This window comes from Musa acuminata, chromosome BXJ3-3 (genome assembly GCF_036884655.1).
Source record: "Musa acuminata AAA Group cultivar baxijiao chromosome BXJ3-3, Cavendish_Baxijiao_AAA, whole genome shotgun sequence".
Classification (NCBI taxonomy): domain Eukaryota; kingdom Viridiplantae; phylum Streptophyta; class Magnoliopsida; order Zingiberales; family Musaceae; genus Musa; species Musa acuminata.
The window spans coordinates 30,510,715-30,529,922 of record NC_088351.1 but is presented as its reverse complement, the minus strand read 5'-3'; the positions used below and the strand labels follow the sequence as shown (position 1 = coordinate 30,529,922).

General features: G+C 37.0%; 2 protein-coding genes across 5 annotated transcripts; one reads left to right on the top strand and one right to left on the bottom strand.

The window, feature by feature from the left end:
• Positions 1 to 371: 371 nt before the first annotated feature.
• Positions 372 to 6,727, bottom strand: LOC135584392 (uncharacterized). Of its 3 annotated transcripts, XM_065141648.1 has the most exons (4): positions 6,043 to 6,727; positions 1,367 to 1,755; positions 914 to 1,139; positions 372 to 730 (listed from the first exon to the last, which is right to left on the bottom strand). In XM_065141648.1, exons 1-2 carry the CDS (start codon positions 6,633 to 6,635, stop codon positions 1,515 to 1,517), a joined length of 834 nt encoding a protein of 277 aa, XP_064997720.1. In that variant the 5' UTR covers positions 6,636 to 6,727; the 3' UTR covers positions 372 to 730; positions 914 to 1,139; positions 1,367 to 1,514. The 3 variants fall into 3 exon arrangements, with proteins under 3 accessions (XP_064997720.1, XP_064997718.1, XP_064997719.1); XM_065141646.1 differs by having other exon boundaries at positions 372 to 1,139; XM_065141647.1 differs by having other exon boundaries at positions 372 to 1,128.
• Positions 6,728 to 10,793: 4,066 nt separating this feature from the next.
• Positions 10,794 to 19,187, top strand: LOC135633781 (membrane-associated protein VIPP1, chloroplastic-like). 2 transcript variants are annotated; one of them, XR_010495150.1, is made up of 11 exons: positions 10,794 to 11,076; positions 12,177 to 12,301; positions 12,419 to 12,529; positions 13,099 to 13,163; positions 13,237 to 13,318; positions 15,308 to 15,382; positions 17,024 to 17,094; positions 17,181 to 17,263; positions 17,847 to 17,970; positions 18,043 to 18,117; positions 18,803 to 18,867. XR_010495150.1 is itself a non-coding variant. In XM_065143682.1 (11 exons), the coding sequence occupies exons 1-11, from the start codon at positions 10,953 to 10,955 to the stop codon at positions 18,920 to 18,922; spliced, it is 996 nt and encodes a 331-aa protein (XP_064999754.1). In that variant the 5' UTR covers positions 10,795 to 10,952; the 3' UTR covers positions 18,923 to 19,187. The 2 variants fall into 2 exon arrangements, 1 of the variants encoding a protein (XP_064999754.1); XM_065143682.1 differs by having other exon boundaries at positions 10,795 to 11,076; positions 17,906 to 17,970; positions 18,803 to 19,187.
• The last annotated feature ends 21 nt before the right edge of the window (positions 19,188 to 19,208 follow it).

Sequence of the window (19,208 nt, the reverse complement as noted above, 5' to 3'; positions counted from 1 at the left end):
AATGCAGTTCTAATGAGTCAGACAAATCTAACACAACTATTTGCACACACTACTGTCCAACCAACACTGATGGGCAACAAAATAATGAGACATTCAAGATTTCAGGCTGGTGAATTGAAAGGTAACAACCAAAAACATATAGAGACATCAACAATTCTTGAAATATTAGACGAGGACAAAAGAAACTAAAAGGGAACCAAACACATTGTATCGGCTGACTTCTTTCAGCAAAAAGCTTGCAGGACAAAATTACAGATTATAGATAAAACTTGACAAGGGGAAGGGGGCAAATGTTATTCTGATGCTTAGATACAACCAAAGCACGATAAGTTGCAGATAATGTTTTTCTGATGCTTAGATACAACCAAAGCTTGATAAGTTGCAGATTTCTGGATGTTTAGAACGATTTGGAAAAAAAAAGGTAACAATCTAAAGACATTTACATTTGCCATGTCTAATTTTAATGGGAACAAATATATACAACTCAAGCAGCATGACAAATTTAGTGAACCACTCTCGCTAGGCAATCCGAACCTGATAACATGAATTGTACCACCCAACAGCCAGAAGTACAAAGGTTAATAAATACAGTAAACCATACACCACACCAACGTCACGCTTGTGATCCGGGCACTGAGCTCTGATCCTGCAGCATGGTAAATAAGATGCCTTTCCGTTATAGCAAATCCTCTCTACCACGAAACAACCAAATTAATATCCATCTGCTTCACTGCCACGATGAGCAAATATAGTATCTATAAACTGTGGTCAAATTAGCAACAATTTGGACAAATAATTGAACCAGAAAAAGCAGGCAGAGAATGCAAATACTGAAGAATAATGCCGTGAATTTGCAACAGAGCAGCAGAGAATTTGATTTTGCATGTTACCCAAAAGACAGAACAGTGCATACATGTGGCAGAAAAACCTTGAGCTCGGTTCCCTAGCAGCATATAGACCAAAGGGCACTAACAAACCAGGTATATCCAAGGATTCCACAGCTGCCATAACAATAAAGGGTCTTTTGCAGCCCATATCACAAAGCATCATACACATGAAACAAATTTCTTGCTAATATTAATAAGATCTAAGACCATCTTTGTTCATATCCAGCTTCCTGTAGAAAGCCTGCAATATATCTAAAGCAAAACAAGTTAGTTTACAGGGCTTGCAAGTAATGACACTAAGATTCATATCAGGAAAATGGCATCAAATGGGATGACAGTCACAAAGAATAAACAATCATATGAAAAATTATCAACTACTTAATTCTTTGTATAATTATGGAAGTAGGAAAGGACAAAAGCCAAACTATTTAAAAACATAAGCTTGCAAGCTGTTTAGCATAAGAAAAATGCTGGCATACCTTTAGTTATATTCAAAACGTATCAATGAGCGGAACTGCTGTTTTCACCATGATGATGTTCAGACCAGAACCAGAATGAAGTGATTCTTTGCCATGAGTGGAGGCTAAAAAGCAGTCACGAATAAAATCATATAAAAATAATTCAATCCTAATGCTCAATGCCACCCATAGCAGAATTCACTGCATCTCTTCTTCTTGATTGAATTTGGTGAATGTATTCAGCGATTAGAATACTGAACTTAGGGGCAGGCCTGCTTGAAACGTTATGTCCAGCCCTTTTCAAAGCTTGTGTGATGCTTTTCTGAGTCTTCTGAAAGTGGACCTGACAGAGGGAGGGGACAGCAACTCTGAGAACCGGCTTTCCGCAGGTAATTGGCCCACTTTGCCCACTGTAAGTGAAACAGTAGCATTAGAAATCATCATATGGCTATCCACATAATCAACAGCCTTGCATCAAAAAGGAGAAATTGCTTAATGCTGCTAGATAATAAGCATATCTGAAGCAAGCCTGTTGAATTGTATGCAGTAGGCATCATAATTCCTACTTGCCAGAATTTAGATCTGTTGTAAAATAATAGATCTAAAATCTAAAGGCTGATTCTTCTAGTGCATGCAGATGAAATATGAAAGTTAGCCAACATGCATGGATGAACCTAAATCAATTTTGTAAGCAGCAAAGCTAGTGGACTTATAAATACAAGCCCCAAAAGATTAACACCTATAAGAAAACCAGCCAATATCTTTCAAGGTACCATCAGAATGCATCACAGTACAAAAATCTTGTGACAATTAAGTCAAAGTAGTGTCAACATTCAGACAATCAGTCGTCTGGGATAAATATCTTGAAAGAAAACAAACTTAACCACAGATATCTTCATAGAGTTATGTAGGGAAAATTCTATTAGCTCAAGATCTAAGGAACCTAAATGGATTCAACAGAAAAATTCATGGTTAGGGAAATATATATACTTCATAGGTGTAAAGGATCAGGTACATTACCATATCAAGACCTCTTGAAGCCTAAGCACAAAACACAGGGCATGTCTTGTTAAAAAAGAGGCACAACATAAGTACTCATAAAAAACGGTTTTGAAAATGATATAAAACTAAAATGGGTGGTAATTACTATTACTGGTATCTAGATAATCAAAAAAGTATCTCGGTTCATCATTCCAAAGGATAAAATGATATGTCAATAGTAGCTAAAGGAAATAGCAGAATGATGGTAAAAGCACTAGTAGGAGAGAAGTAACAAGATAGAAGATAATAGTAATAAAGGAATAAAAGAGAACACAGGAAGGAGAATGATAATGGTGACAGCAAACTAATAAATGAAAAACTAATTGCTTAGTTTTTCTACTCATTTGATGGTTGGTTTTTTGTTTTTTGTTTTTTGTTTTATCAAGAATGGATCTTTTACCTGAAACAAAAAAATCTAAATTAAATCTTGCATCACAAAACTTACAATTGTAATTCTATTAAAATTTGGGAAATTTTAAGAACCCAACATAAGAGTTCTGTACACTAAAGCCTACAAACCTTTACAGAATATTGGAACTAGGAGCTATTGCTACTCAAGTGTCCTCAGAATCAAACATCAAGACTTGCAGTCTATGATAGCTAACTTGCTTTTTTTCAACTTACAATATTCCCAAAAGTTCGTCATACAAACAAGATGTACTTGCTAGAAAACTAACTGAGTTGGACTCCTGCAATCCTTGTTACGGAGAATCAGAGATTCTGAACCAACCACCTTTATTTCCTACAAAGTTCATTACGAAGACTATAGTTGGCTCTGAACATGTGACCCAGATATGTTCCCAACATCAAGTACAATACAACAAAAATTGAGCCACCTGTGCAATCCACATACTAGTGACACATTTTAACTAAAATGTAAGAGGCTTTGCTTAATTGTTTGTAGTAAGATAAAAGAACTTGCTCAACATACAAAGTTAAGAGAAAAGATCTTGTATTCCCTAGTAGTATACTCATCCAAACAACCAACCTTGTTGAAATGAACCTAAACATTGAACATTGCTTTTCTCATAAATTAATTTTAACACAATTTCCATTATTGAGTTCTTACAAGAAGGCTTCATTCAGAATTAATAACCAACTAATACCCTAACTTCAATTCTAAACTTGCAAAATCTTGTACTGTCAACAATTAAACTTTAAGTCCAACATCGCATTCTACTAGGATCAAAGAAAAAACTACTATTGAGTATATTTCCTATCAATATTTAATGTTTCACCCGGACAGGATGCACCAGGTATTACATACTGATTTGAGTGTCAACCTGATAGTGAACCACTCAATTTCGAATGATTTGAGTTGTTTGTTTTTCAAAATAACCTATGGTTTAGGGTCCCAAAAGAACAAAGTTGCTTCTTGGTTTCTCTCTTCACATACAACTCTCTTGTGCTCAACCCCTTGCAACATTCGCTCATCCGTCTCCTGATGTCAGCCTGCCATTGCCCACTGCTCATCATCATTTGGCTTGGGTGCATGGTAGGAATCTCACGCACTGGCCCATCCCTTTTGATATTCGTATACATTTCTAACTTTGTTTAAACTCTCGTACACAAATTTCTTAAAGGAAATAGGACTACTTGTTCTCGGGGGACCTTCATATTGTATCACACACATTTGGTAAAAGGCCTAAAATTTTTTAAAGAAATAAATTACTTTCGATGGACTAGTTGAAAAATAAGATAACATAACTCAGCTTTGATTGTGTAATAATTACTATGTAAATGATATCATGTATCTTTAACCAAATTACTAGTCTCCCTATTCATCTGTCCTCTTAGAGTCACCACTTAAAAGAATAATCAACCCTTAGAATGAAACTTCCACACTGCTAGGTCAACATGCACACATTTCTAGAATGTATATATTCTTCCTGAAATATAGGCAATAAATTTTTTATGGCTCCTCTATCTTATTAATTAATCAATTAATGAACGCATGTTGAAATAGAAATATTATGTCACGCCAAGCAAAAGAAAGCATGTTATCACAATTTTTTCCAGTCTCCATCACCCCCTCCCCCAACCCATCATAAAAAAAAAGTAGGAAAAAAAGGTAAAAACACCAAAAATATCAAACTCTTTTAGTCATACCTTTATAAAAAAAACTGTAGGACTTTATAGAAATTTCATCAAGATTCCAATATGTTGACCTTGACATATATAATACAAACAGCTGGGGCATGTGACAAACAACGTGATCCTGACCAGTATATAAAAGGGTTCCTTTTATCTTTGACTGCAGCCATGCATCATCAAGTCATGCTGATTTGTCTGATTTCTTATAACACATGTTAGTCTTAGTAGCAAAAAAGTTAGGTAAGGCAAGTCTATGAACATCTGTCATTTAAAGTAATTTCTTTTTCAAAATCGGTACAAAATTAGCTTTCATCCATAAGCATCAAAATTAGCTTGAATTAATCTACTTGGCTAATGTGAGTTTAAAAACTGAAAACAAATAGAGTGGCCATGCTTGATCAGTGGTAACTTTTGAACAGTATTCTAGGTGAAGGCTGCAGATTAAGTTAAACAAGTATTTGAGAGATCCAGATGACATCTTATGTATGATCCAATACAACAATCACTTGATATCGTAGCGCAAGAATGTTATCCTATGCACTGTCCAAGTCAGAAACAAGTGCTACCAACGAGCCAGTATAGATGCATATAAGCACGTTGTCAAGTTATAAAATAGTACAGAAATACCTCTTTTTTTAGGTCAGTGAATATCCTAAATCAAATATTAAAATTAAAAAAATATCAATTATATGAGCATATATATTTGGAACATATGAACGTCAACCATAAGAAGTTGTAAGACAAGGCACACGGTATAAAGAGTTAAAATTCAACTTATCCGTATAAATAGAACTTTTCATCATGCTATGATTTGTATGTTATTTAATTCGTGGATCTGCAGTATATGCCTAACATGTTACTTATTCTGTAGTTTCTTTTACAAATTTAGAAGTCCTTTTGCTTGTTCCTATGAGTGAATATAGTTAATATAAGGAAAGGTACACATTACTATGAAATATGCAATGCAAAAACTAAACAGTAATCAACAGAGATAACCAACTTATAGTATTCATAATTATTATTGGATAAAAACAAAATAAGTCGAATTAAACCAGCATACTGGAAAACTCAAAGGCAGACAAAATTTATTGGTCGGTGCAAAATTTATGAAAAATAGGCATGTATAGTTGTGAATATATCTACAAATCCAACATCTAGCTGGGACAGTGCATGGCCCAATGCCAGCATGTACTGCTCATAAGATGAATAAATAATGATATCTTGCCCTTGCTGTCCTATTCTCTTAAAGAAAAAAATTCTACATGCATAAGGAAAATTGATAGATGCATATCAATATTATGCATAAATGTTACATCACTATCAGGAAGCTAAGAGATCGTAAAGGAACATTCAACAAAATGTTAAGAACTCCAGACGAACCCATCCTACGATCGTTATTCAACATTAATTCAAAACATGAGGTTTGGAATCAATTGTATACAACCTAACGAATCAATCATAACACTCAAAACAGAAACCCCAAAAAAATTGAGCAATTTCAGCACTAATTCAAACAATAAAGAGAATAAAATTATAGATTTCAAAGATTTCAGAGTCCTAACCTCCTCGTCACATAACTGCAGGCCTTGTAAAGCGTCTGCTTCTTGTCCGCCAATATATGCGGATGGCAAAACCTGGTCAAAGGCATCGCCTTCGATTTGCACCCAGCAAACGCGCACCGGTTCCTCTCCCCCCTCCTCCCACCGCTACCCTCCCCTTTCCCGAACCCTAACCCTAACCCTACCCCGACCCTGGCCATCCTATTATCCTCCCTCCCCTCAACGGCCCCACCGACCGCCCCACCATTCTCCCCCGCCTCCCGCCCTCTCCCACCACCACCGTCCCCATCCTCCTCGCCCTCCTCGAAGGGGCTCACACCGTGCTCCCAATAGTAATCCCGGTGCTTCACCCTCACCTCCTCCATCAGGGCCCAGAACTGGCGGCTGTGGCATCCGGCAAGCTGCTTCAGCCGGCGGGCGCGGCGGCGTAGCACCTCCTCCCGGGAGAGCACGTCCGACCGGCGCAGGCACTCGTCCTCGTCGGCGCCGTCAACGGTGAACGCGGGCCTTGTCTCCGGCCCCTCCGCCCCCCCTAGAGAACCCAAACGGTTCGATCCGTCCCTCTTCGGCGCTTTGCTGTCTCTCGCAGGACCCATGTCTCCTCCTCTTTCCCTTCCTCTTCTACTTCTGAGACCGGAGTGACGAGCGTTCTCTGGAGAGAGAGAGAGAGAGAGAGAGAGAGAGCGAGAGGATTCTGCGGGGAGGGGGCGTTTTGTGGAAGCGGGTTCGGATTCGAGTGATGGGGGGGAGTAGATCGGACGGTGAGGATGAGAAGATTGGGTGGGGTATGCCTCTTTTCCCTGAATTAAATAATGATTTGGTCTCTTCTCTCGGGAGTTGGTTTCGTATTCTTTTTCTGTTTGAAATCGTCGTATCTTTTCCAACGCTTGTGTCTCAAGCAATCCACGTGGGGCCACAGCGGGCCCCGCATCGGGAGCATGGAATCTTCCGCGCGAGTCCCGCCTTCTCGACTTGCCACCTTTTGGGCTTCGATTGGATCTTCGGAGTGTTGGCTGCTCGTGGTCACTCAGACAATCGTCAACACTCGTCGACCGACCCAGGTGGGCCCACGTGTTATTCTGCTGATGGGTCGAAGCGGTGTTTGCTGCTCGAACAGACGCAGACTTCGATTGACCGAACCCATCATCGAATACGTCCACCCACTTATGTGGGACCCAAAATTGACGGTCCGCGTGGGTGTACGTCACCCCGGAAACCCTTTCCGGGTGACTCGGTCGAACCGGGCTGTGGGAAGGATTCCCCGGAAAGCAACGGTCGTGCGCACAATCCACATAACCGTTTCGTTAGTCGAATCAATTGATTACGACCGTAAAAGGATTATAAGAGTTAAGTATTAATTCAATAAGTTAATTGTTTTATTTGACATTGATTTCGAAATTATTGTGAGTTACAAAATATTTAATAATTTAATTTAAAAAAATATTTTTTTTTTAATATTATAATAATTTGGTGATAGAGAATATATATAGTCAACCAACAATCACCGACCACACAGGCACACATAAAGCCCATGGAGGAAAAATGGTCCAAACAATCTGATACCGCTCACGTGGATGAGAGTCTAATAAGCAGTTCAAGTCCACTACCAATTATCTCGGATTAGTTACCAACCATCCCCATGAAATATTTACAGTAATATTCTCGTGCGTCCAACAAGAGGAGCACGAGTTGATTACGAACTACTTTCGCTAGTACGTCATCCTCGAATCGATCGAGCTTCGAATGTTGTTGAGTCTTTATTAGCTGAAAATAATAATATATTATTTATGGCTTATAGTGTTTGACTAAGGCTAAATTATGATGAAAATTGCTTAGTGGTAGGACAAAATACGAACATAATATTATGGGTTCATATAAATTCAAGTAAAAACTATGTGAGCGTTGAATCATGACCATGACAGCGATGAAGGCAACAATTTTCTTCTGTTTACCTGTTAATCAATCAATTTTCTCTTTTTTTTTCTTCTCTGTAGTTGATTGTTGCCGAGAGCGTAGTGGCCGATCGGCAACGGAGATTAGCGATCCGACGTCGGAGACGAGGAGGACGAAGAACTTTGATCGAATTTGGGTAGAGAAGTGAGACTTCACATTGCCTCTTCATGTCTTCCTTCTCTCTTCCTCACATCTTCTCATCCTATCTTCTACTGTTCTGTTTCCGGGAGCGAGAGAGAGAAGAAGGGTGGAGGGCTTTCTTCAAAAACTAAATATTTCTTTAACTCAAGAATCCATCGTACCTTTGCTAGGGACCCCACAACTCTCTCGTGCGTCTAAATTTCAACTACAACGGGTTGTTCCTATAAGCATATCTCTTATTTCTTGGGTGAGTTCATAGGTGGAGAACTAACTCCGGTGAAGTGTCATATGAAACAAACACCTCGAGTCCAAAAGTCATTTATCTCGTGGCCTAGTATAGCTATGAGTTTATAACTTCTTTTGACACCAAAATTAAAATTATTGTATTTAGAGAAATGATATTCTTCCCATATAAAATCATTCCATGAAAATTTTTATATGAAATAGGAAGATAACATAATAATAAAGGGTCTTATCATTTTCGGTAATTGGGATGCCCAATTCTCCATATCCATGATTATGAATAAGATAATGCTAATATGCTAGTTCATTGATATTTCTTTTATCATTTGTAATATATACAATCTCTATTTGAGAGTCAATCTTCATCGTAAGAATTTTGTCCTAACATAGGACTATCAATTTGGCCCAAACTTTTATTGTTGTTTGTTCTGCGATAATCTCTCAAAGTGCTTCATTAGATATACATGTGAATAAGATTGTCATGACACTTTGATCAACTTTTATTTTCCCTTCATCGATATTCATCATTTTCTCTTTCCCGGTATTATGAAGTTTCCCCTTTGTTAAGATAGCCTTTATTTTTACCATTCACAAAGAATAATTAATATTTCTATCTAATTTTTTAATCGTCCAGAAAGAATAATTATTGTTGAAAAAAATATAAGATAAGAAAAATTATTAAAGAAACTTTAACTAAGAAGCTTTAATACATTAACATATCCCTCTCCTATTTATATAGGAGGGAAGATTTCTCTCAACAGAGATTTTCTTATATAGTTGGGGAAATCTTATCTTCTATCAAACATTGTTTCTATGTTCATAGAGAAAAAAAAAAATTCAATCAAGAAATTGGACGATGAGTTGACAAAGAAAATTTAAAAATTTATCCAAATATAATAAAATAAAAATTTACAAAAAAATATCCCTATTGACCAATCAACTTTTCTCTTATCCCCTTCTATGCGATTGCTGGGGAGGGCAAATGATTGGCCAACGACGGAGATGAGGAGAACGAGAAACTTTGGTCGGATTTGGGTAGAGAAGTGGGACTTCACACCATTTTTTCACGTTTCTTTCTCTCTTCCTCACGTCTTCTTCCCCACCTCTCCTTCCCTTCTTCTCACCCTATTTGTACCGTCAAAGCTTTATGTATAGGAGCACGGGATGATGAGGGCGGTGCGGATAGAAATACTGTAGATTCATATTGTAGTCAATAGAGTTTAGTATTTCGATTCTTAAATTTAAAATTATATTGATATCCTTATAGTTATAAAAATAAAATATTTAATCATGTTTGATGAAAGATATGACACGTATTGTCACATACAAGAATGACATAAAAGAAAAAAAAATAACAAAATAATTCTTAGTTATTATTTTGGATTCTTCAATAGTCCTCCTATAAATCTCTCAAGGTATTGTTAACGATGAAGAAGCCGACGATCTATACGAAGAAGATCCAGTGTAACTCAAGAGAATCAAGAAAAAGACATAGAAGTTAAAGATGAGTTACAATTTGTAGTTCTCAAAATAGTACCATCGAAAGCACTCCTCGAGATTGAGGGTCATGTGGATGTGATGGGCATGGTAAAGAGAGGTAAGATCGAGAATTGAATCTTCACCGGTCCTCCTCCTCGAGACGGAGTATGGACAATCGCAAAAGATATGAGTAGTGACGGTGGATCCGAAACGTAGACCTTGCTCTTCAGCCTTTTATCAAAGTATCTATTAATTTTATTTTTTTATTAGTAAAATTATTTATGTCGAGAAATAGAGTTAAATATTTTTTAACTCTAAATATGTTAATATAATTTTTTAAAGTGTATGAACCGAAATACTAACGATGACTAAATATACAAGATAATTTTTGTTAATCATCCTAGTTTTGATTCCAATTTGAGTCAAACCCCATAATAAATAATAACGTTGACCTCCTCAAGCAAAAGGTTTTCTTTTTTTTCTTCTATGCTAATTCTCTACCAACATTCTAATCTAAATCTCCATATGATTCTTGGATTAAGGGTTGGATAATGGTACTGTTAGCATCATTTTTATCATCAATCTGACCTGATTCATTTTTTAAATATGCTATGATCGAAGACCATAATTATCATTTTTAATTATGGTACTCTTTAAGAAAAATTCAGACTCACATTTATAATAAATTTAAACTAAAAAAAGGGTAAAAATTATTTTCTTGGAAACAATTCATTTAGAAAAAATACCGAACAACAAAAATACCGCACATGAGGAGCCCTGATGATATCTTGCACGATAATTCATGCATGTGGATCCTATCTGATGGAACGCGAATCTCGACGTGACCCGGACGTGGGTGACATCCGTTTGATGAGTCGCCCACGCGATCAGATCCGTGGATGTAATGGATCGGGGACGGATGGTGGACAGCCACGAGAGATCTTGATGCGTGGTTCGCAGTGTGGCCCGCACTCCGTGGGTTCCGCTTCCGCAATCGAGTGAGGGAAGAGAAATCCGCATCAATCATCGCTCACGATTAGGGATTTGTGATCCTGTTCTCGTCGTCTCGGTGGAAGGGGTTTGGTTTGCTGCTGAGGATGGCGATGAAGGCGTCGTTGAGCTTTGCGCCACCGTCGTCGTCGTCTTGTGCTTTCGGGGCTCCTTCGCGTCGGGCTCTCGTCTTGAGCCGAACGCTCGGGACCTCGTTCTTTAACGGAGGAGGTACGATTGTTTGGGAAATCTCCCCTTTTGGACTCTCTTGATTCAGAGGATTACACGGTTTCTTGCTAGGTTTTAGGATTTCCTGGTGTTTTGATTGTGCAATAGGATTAACTGGTTAGGGATTAAAGGCGGTGGAATGGTGCCGTCATTGTGGAGTTTTGAAGACCTTCGAGATTTTGGATGATGAATTGTGCCATAATCTCAACTTTGTGACATGCCAAATTGCTGACGTTTTGGGTTCCGATGGTGATAAATTCTACTGACGTTTTGAAAATGGCATCTTGGTTATCACTTGAAGCGAGGTGTCCAATCAGAATATGGTTTTGAATCACCTTCTAATTCTTCACTAAGAAAGAGATGGGAAGAAGCGATGATTGCATCAAGTTTCTGAGGTGGTTGTGCTCTGTTATACGCGCACATGAGTCATGAAATAGTGGTGGGCACCTGTAATATAAAGAGCTTGAATGAAGTGAGATGTTCTTTAAAGAAAATATAAAAAATCGGCTCATTATACACAAGAAATTGCATGCAGAAGTGTTTTTAAAAGAAATTCTGCAGAATTACACCCAAGGAAAGTCCACTTATCTTCGCCTAAGTATCATGAATTTGTTAGTGGCAATGAGAAAATGATGATAATTGGTCAACTTTTGGTTAGAGATCTTTAGTAAACTCGATCACATGATTAGCTGATTTCTCAGATCCATGATGTAACATATGAAGTCCCATGGGACCTTGACTTGAGATCATGTAAATGTCAATGCAAAAATTAACTTTATCATGGATGAAAATCATAAAGAAGCAGCATATTAAATTTGTGAGCATGCACATATCTCCTAATACAGCAACAGCAAGGCTAATGTCCAAACTGTTTGAAGTAGTCTCCGTCGATTTTTTTCTCCAAAGAAAGATGTAATGCTTATATCTCCTAATAAATCATGAATATTATATGTAATAGGAAGTTGATTATGTTTGGCGAATGGGGTTCTACATTCAAGTTTTACCAATTGTATATTCTCTATTGAATTTTTTCTGCATGCATATGAATTCATTTTAAGTAGTTATGGTGTCTGGGATCTTTGCTGCTTGATGATTTATTGCAGTGGGAGCCCTTAAAGCCACAGGAATACATATGTTGAGAATCAAGCCTTTAAAATGTAGCCGACATGGTGGAGGTGCTCTTGGTGCTCAAATGAATTTATTTGATCGGTTAGCTAGGGTAGTCAAGGTCAGATTCACCTTTCAACAAAATTTATTGCTTCAATAACGGGAATTTTCTTTCTGCACTTCTCGCTGTTTCCTATCAGTACTAATTGTTAAGTTTGTTCCTTTCCTAACTGCTCAGTCATATGCAAATGCACTCTTGAGTACTATGGAAGATCCAGAAAAGATCCTAGAGCAAGCTGTTCTCGAAATGACTGATGATTTAACAAAGATGCGCCAGGCCACAGCACAGGTACATTAAATTGATCATACCCAAATCCAAGGAACTTTAGAGTTAAAAAAAAGAAACTACAGTTAATGATGGTCATGCTCTTAACTGCGGCTTAAGCTGCACATAATTGTCAGGTCTTGTTTAGTGTCACACAAACTCAATAAATCATCTGATTGTAAAATGCAAGGGAAAACATGTTTTTCGTTCCTTGGGGAGTTCAGACCATTTGTCAGAAGAGGAAATATGTCGTTTTAAGTACTTTTGGAGGGATAAAACTTTGTTGATTTGTGCGCAGACTTCTAAAATAACTAACACTTTTTTTCCATGCTTTTGTGAAGGAACATATACTTATTTCTGTAATTTGTCACTGTTAAAGGGACCAAGTTACCTTTGTTTTCTTTTACATATAATTGCATTCATGAGTCATTTGATTCCCATGTTTCTCGATCTACCTTTAACACCCTAAAACCACCAAATGAGGAGAAAACAATGTTCCAACCTTGAACACCTCAAGACCAAAAAATTGATTTGGATACTAGTATTTCTTTCTTGCTTTTTTTGCTAACTTTTCACTCTATAAAATGTTCAAGGTTCTAGCATCTCAGAAACGGCTGGAGAACAAATATAAAGCTGCTCAGCTGGCATCTGATGAGTGGTAATGATATTTCGAGAGTATAATTACTTAATGTGCAAAAGAATATCCTTTTAAACATTTTCTCTAAATGCAGGTACAGAAAGGCTCAGCTTGCTCTTGCAAAAGGAGATGAGGACCTTGCACGTGAGGCTCTTAAGAGGCGAAAATCTTATGCTGTAGGTACCTACTAGAAATTTGAGTAATCAGATATATCCATCGTTATTCACTTGCTAATTAAGAGGATATACCTGAAAAGATATTAGAGTGCCTTAATTTTTAGGCTATTTATCTATTATGATTACTGGCATCATATCTGTGGGCCTTGTTATGTTTCTTCGTCAGACCTATAGGGTATTGGTACCTTAATACTTGGCAAACTTCTGTTTTTTGGATGTATACTATTTTTGGTTGTTTTGAGAACTAATGGTCTTCGTTCGGGCTTTTTCTTTTGCATTATTTGTCTTTCATATTAAGAATCATATTTTGCTAGCCAGGGTAAGACTCGTTTGAAGTATTGCGAACCTTGGTATAAAGTACTAATCATGTCGTTTTATTAGGTGATGGTACCTATCATGTGCTTAGATCATTAATTGAAAAGATTTATTGAGGGTCAATGTATGTAGCCTTACTCTATAAATAGGGAGGTTATTTGCATAAATCAAACACTAACCAACCATTTCCACAACTGTAACAGTCCTCCGAAGCATTTTGTAGTATAACATTCTGAACATGTCATCTTATTAGGTGATATTATTGGTCATGTTCTTAGATTATGTATAAAATGGGGTGACCTAGTGCAAAAATCTCCTGCTAGTGTTGGGTCCAGGAAGGTCTGATATACATATCACTAGTGATTTAAAAAGTGCTAGGTGCCAAGGTCCAATAACGCCCGAGGCACTAAGCGCTCGCTCAAGCGAAGCGAGGCGCTAAAATATAAAAATATATAATATAATTAATAAATATAATTATTTAAATAAAAATATGATATTAAACTAAAAAAATCTTACAAAATCACAATATCACATTAACAAAAAAAATCTCAAAATTTAAAACAATAACAATAATTTCAAATAAATAAAAATTAGCAGTATTAAAATCAAAATAATATATTATTAATCTAATAAATAAAAATATATTGTTACTAGTATACAGTTAACAGTATACTATTAATATACTGTTAACAGTATACTATTGAGTCGATGTGAGAAGAGGTAGCAACGGGCAACGACAGCGGAAGCGGGAGCGGGAGAGGCGAGCGGTGACAATGGCAGCAGCAGTGGTAGCAGTGAGAAGCGGTAGCGGGAGCGGGAGCAATGAGCGACGACAATGGCAGTGGTAGTAGTAGCAGCGGGAGAGGGAGCGACAAGCAGTGATAGTGGTAGCGGCAATGACAGTGGGAGCGGGAGCAGCGAGCGACGATAGTGGCAGCAGTAGCAGCGAGCAGCGGCAACGGTAATAGTGAACAACGGGAGTGGGAGCGACGACAGTGGCAGCGACATCGACGAGCAGGGTTAGGGTTGGGAATTTGCGAGAGGAAGGTTGATATCGGTGCTTTAGTTGGTTCGATTGAACCAACTAAAGCACCAGAGACCAAACCATACCTAAAACGTTGGTTCGATCGCTTGGTTTAACCCGGGCGCTTGCCCAAAGCGCCTAGCGCTTGGGCGAGCGCTCGGGCGACGCCTCTTTGAAGCACACCGCTTGGAAATGAAGCGAGGTGCTTGGGCCTCGCCTCGCCTCGCCTTGCCCGAGCGCCCGAGCGCCTATTGAAATCATTGCATATCACTACCCTTGTAAATAGGATACTACTTCCATGAGTCAAACCCTTGCCATCTAGATTGCCAAGGAGCAATCTTGTTGAAGTACCAAACCCCACCCTGTTCTTCGATCAGGTATATAATCATAAACCAGATTGGTCTTTATTTCGAAATATTTAAGATATCTGTTATAGTATCGCTTCTTGAAAATTAAAACCAAAGTCTATGATATTAGAAAGTAAAACATATGTTTGACATAATATAATTTCACTTTTCAGTCTTTTACAATGTCATGCATCACATTTCCACACATTCACTTTTCCACATCATGTTTTGGGCCATTGGAATGAAATGATCATGCAGGTGTTTTTTTTATTCTCTAAACTCTAAATTATTAATATGTTTCAGGACAATGCAAGCTCTTTAAAAGCTCAGCTTGATCAACAGAAGGGTGTAGTTGACAATCTTGTTTCGAATACTAAGGTCCGTACAGCACTTACAGTAGCTTTAATGCTTTATACAACTCCTTTACGTTCTGTGGTCATCATAGCTCCTAGTATTTGTTAATGAGTACCTCTACAATTTGATTGGTTGTTCTATCTTTTAATTTCTTTTGTCAATTTAATCTTGTTTGGACACTTAAGTTTGACTTTGCGACATTTGTTTTGTTGACTTTCACTCTTGACAACTGCACTATTTTTTTATTGTATTATTAGGGCATGCTTTTGAATGTTAAATATAACATTACAGTTCTTTGCTTGTCCCATTCTGTAAGATTTTATGTCTATATTTATTTGTTTTCTACCAAGGTTTGTAGTTTTTTTCCATAGGCCTTTACTGGTACCTTTTTGGCATGGTTTGATGCCATTCTTGCCAGTCATCACACATTATAAATTGACCTAACTCGATATCAACAACTCTGGTTTTAGTTATCATGGTGCGTGCCGATACCTTTATGGCATGGCATACTCTAACCTGTGCTGACATGAGGTTTGAATTAAAAGTTCAAGCCACATAAAGTAGCCAAATTTTCTTGGAGCCCAGGTGCTAGGCATGAGACAAGGCATGCCTCTTAGTAATGTGACCAATCTCAAGCATCACGATCTACTAACCAATCACAAGCATCTACAATTAAATAATGGATTTATCAATCTTACTTATTAGCTTACAGTGTAAATTTTCATGCTAATTGCAAAATGTATAAACATGAAAGTAGTGAAAAAGAGTTGGAGAATGAAGTGGTAGCAGAAAAAGGAAACAACAATTATATAGTAAGGGAATGAAAAGAATGGAGCATAATTTCAGAAAATTTGATCCTGTGAAAAATCACCCATCTAGTCTCTTTCTGTCTTAACAAAGAAAAAAACTCTGAGTCAGCTTTCCAAAATGCAATTAAATCAGTCATATGTGCAGAGGTGACACATGATTTAACACTTGACAAAGCCTCAGTATTTGTTATGGCTAGATATGCAAAATATGTGGCTGCATAAACAGTCCTCCTAGGTGGAATATGGATAGATAACTTCTCATAGTTTTATAAATTCTTACTTTGACTTTATTTTTCATTGTGTATTTGTTATTTTAAACTAGAGTTTATATTTTTCATTTGCAAATTCATTTTTTTTAAAATTAATCACATATGTCTCTGTATATGTTATTACTAATTGTGTGTATACTTTAGCATCTTAATTCATCCTTTAGTAACCTTTTAGATCATTAGCTAGTTGGCCTGCCCTCTGAATGCTTATGGTATTGGTGCAATGTTTTTCTGGTTAGTGCTCTTTTGTTGGGAGTGCAATTGCTATTCCTTTAAAATATCCTTGTGGCACTTTCTCGTAGATGATATCTGTAATATATTGTCATAATTTCTGAAGATAGTATGTTATTGTATTTAGGGAAAATGTCTCTGTGATATCCCATCATCTACTAACGGTAGTTAGCATTAATAACAGTAAATGTGGCATTTTTTTAAAACATTGATGTATAATTGCCCACAATGGTTTTGATGAAAATAAACAACTAGTTTTCCCCCCCTGGCAAGCAGATGCATTTGCTTCACTTGTCCTTACTGAAAATTTATGTGGGTAGCATGAGATTAATTTTTTTGGTGTTCGTGTTATGTAGCTTTTGGAGAGCAAGATACAGGAGGCCAGGTCAAAGAAAGACACTCTAAAAGCTCGTGCACAATCAGCAAAGTCTGTTCTTGATCCTGCTTTAACGAAGACATTTAATTTTCTTCTGTCTCCATGTGATACTAATTGGTTGGATATGACTTTGTTAGGACTGCAACAAAGGTCAGTGAGATGTTGGGAAATGTGAACACAAGCAGTGCTCTTTCAGCATTTGAAAAGATGGAGGAAAAAGGTGGGCTGTTCTGAAATTTCTGATATCCAAGTGTAATTGTCACCTTGTTTTGAATTCACACAAAAATTATTCGGTTCAAAATTGCTAGAGTGACAAAATTAGGTCATTGAATTCATCAAGAATGACCTTATTCTACTGTCTCTTGAACTAGAAATTAAGCTATATTTTGGTCATATTGTCATTCTAGACTGCTAGTTGCTTCTATTAAACTTAGTTTGATCATTTGCATTATACAGAAAATATAAATCAAATGATACTAAATGTGGAGTTCTTACTATAGTGTCGTCTTTTAGTAATATTATCGGGTGCAATAACTTTTGCAGACTTAATATATTTCTAGAAGTTTAACTTTTTTTGTTACAGAAATGCTCCTAGTGAGCATGATACTGTAATTTTGATACATCTCATTAATTTGGATTTTCTTTAATCACTGCAACTTTGTCAAAAAGCTTTGCTGGTCATGCACTTGACTTGATGTTTGTCTCCTTGTCTATTGATTTATTGATAGAAACTTAAGATTTATTGCAGAACTTTTTGAACATGATGGTGACTTGTGTCTAAATAACTTTGGTTTTGGGATTAGGGGACATGATGGTATCATCTGAAGTTTGTTGGCAAAATTTTTACATCTTCTCCTTGCAGTTATGGCTATGGAATCCCAAGCAGAGGCCCTTAATCAGTTAACAACAGATGATCTAGAAGGGAAGGTAAAGATTACTTATATTAATGCAAGCAAAATCATTTCAATGTTTAATGCAAATGCTGTTTGACTTTTGCAGTTTGCATTACTTGAGAGTTCATCAGTGGATGATGATCTTGCAAAGTTAAAGAGAGAGTTGTCAGCGAGCTCACCGGTAATGTCTCTCTTGAATTATATTGTGATGAGAAACTTGCTAGATAAATTTTATACATAGCACATCATGCCCAAGCTTTGTTATTAATAATGGACATAAAACTATGCTGCATATTTGTTAATTCATGACTCTCCAAATGGAACCATGAGCACAAAATGAGTATTGCTCGCTCAGAATTTGTGTTTATGTGCCTAATTGCATAGTTGCATAGTACACTCTGGATATTAGAATCCTCAAGTTCTGTGTATAATTTATATAATCTCTGGTCGTTTTCATGAGGCTACTGTACATCTGAAAATTGGATTCTCCACCATGTTGTTCTGAAGTGCACCTCACCTCTAGTGAGGTTTTGCAGATTTTGCTGGTTTGAACCAAAACATTATGAGTAGATACTTTTTCCTTCTAAATTTGCTGTTAATACTGCCTTTGTTAGATAAAATCATAAAAGGTTACTTATCATGACAAACTGGGTGGTTGTTGTACCATGTTCTCCATTGAACATTTCTTGGTTTCCTTTGGAAATCTCAACAGCTTTGAATCATGATGTGTAAAGCCGATTTATACTAGTGTGTCAATGTTAAATATTTTATGCCCACATGTAAACTGCAACTTACTACAATATTTGAAAACCATGATCCTGGAATACATCCTTATCCATTAATGTGAACTTGGTACTTTTCTGTAGAAGGGAGAGCTTCCTGCTGGTCGAACTGCAGTTAGCAGCTCAAATGCCTCTTCAGCCTTTCGCGACATGGATATCGAAAAAGAGCTCAACGAACTAAGAAGAAAGGCCAAAGAGTATTAGGCTTATCTTTGTATCTTGTGGAAACTCTGCACGTTTGATTGAAATAGAGAATATTTAGATTAATCATTATAATGCTTTCTGTCATGCATCACAGAGCTTATGATTGCAATCGATCTCAGTGGTCAGATTTTTCCCGCTTTCGTGTATTGAGGGTGTATGAGTAGCAACATATAGATGCAAATCTTATAGGAACCCTTTTTTATTATTATCAATGATACTGTATATATTTTTGGTCCTATACATGATATCTCATCTCTTGTTCTCAGAGTTAGGTCTTTCCTCCTGT

Coding starts and splice junctions, on each gene's coding strand:
- LOC135584392 (XM_065141646.1), bottom strand. CDS start 6,635: ATGGGTCCTGCGAGAGACAGCAAAGCGCCGAAGAGGGACGGATCGAAC. Junction 1,756..6,042: donor TGCAGTTATGTGACGAGGAG/GTTAGGACTCTG, acceptor TTTCACTTACAG/TGGGCAAAGTGGGCCAATTA.
- LOC135633781 (XM_065143682.1), top strand. CDS start 10,953: ATGGCGATGAAGGCGTCGTTGAGCTTTGCGCCACCGTCGTCGTCGTCT. Junction 17,264..17,905: donor TGAAAAGATGGAGGAAAAAG/GTGGGCTGTTCT, acceptor TTCTCCTTGCAG/TTATGGCTATGGAATCCCAA. Junction 17,971..18,042: donor CAGATGATCTAGAAGGGAAG/GTAAAGATTACT, acceptor TGACTTTTGCAG/TTTGCATTACTTGAGAGTTC.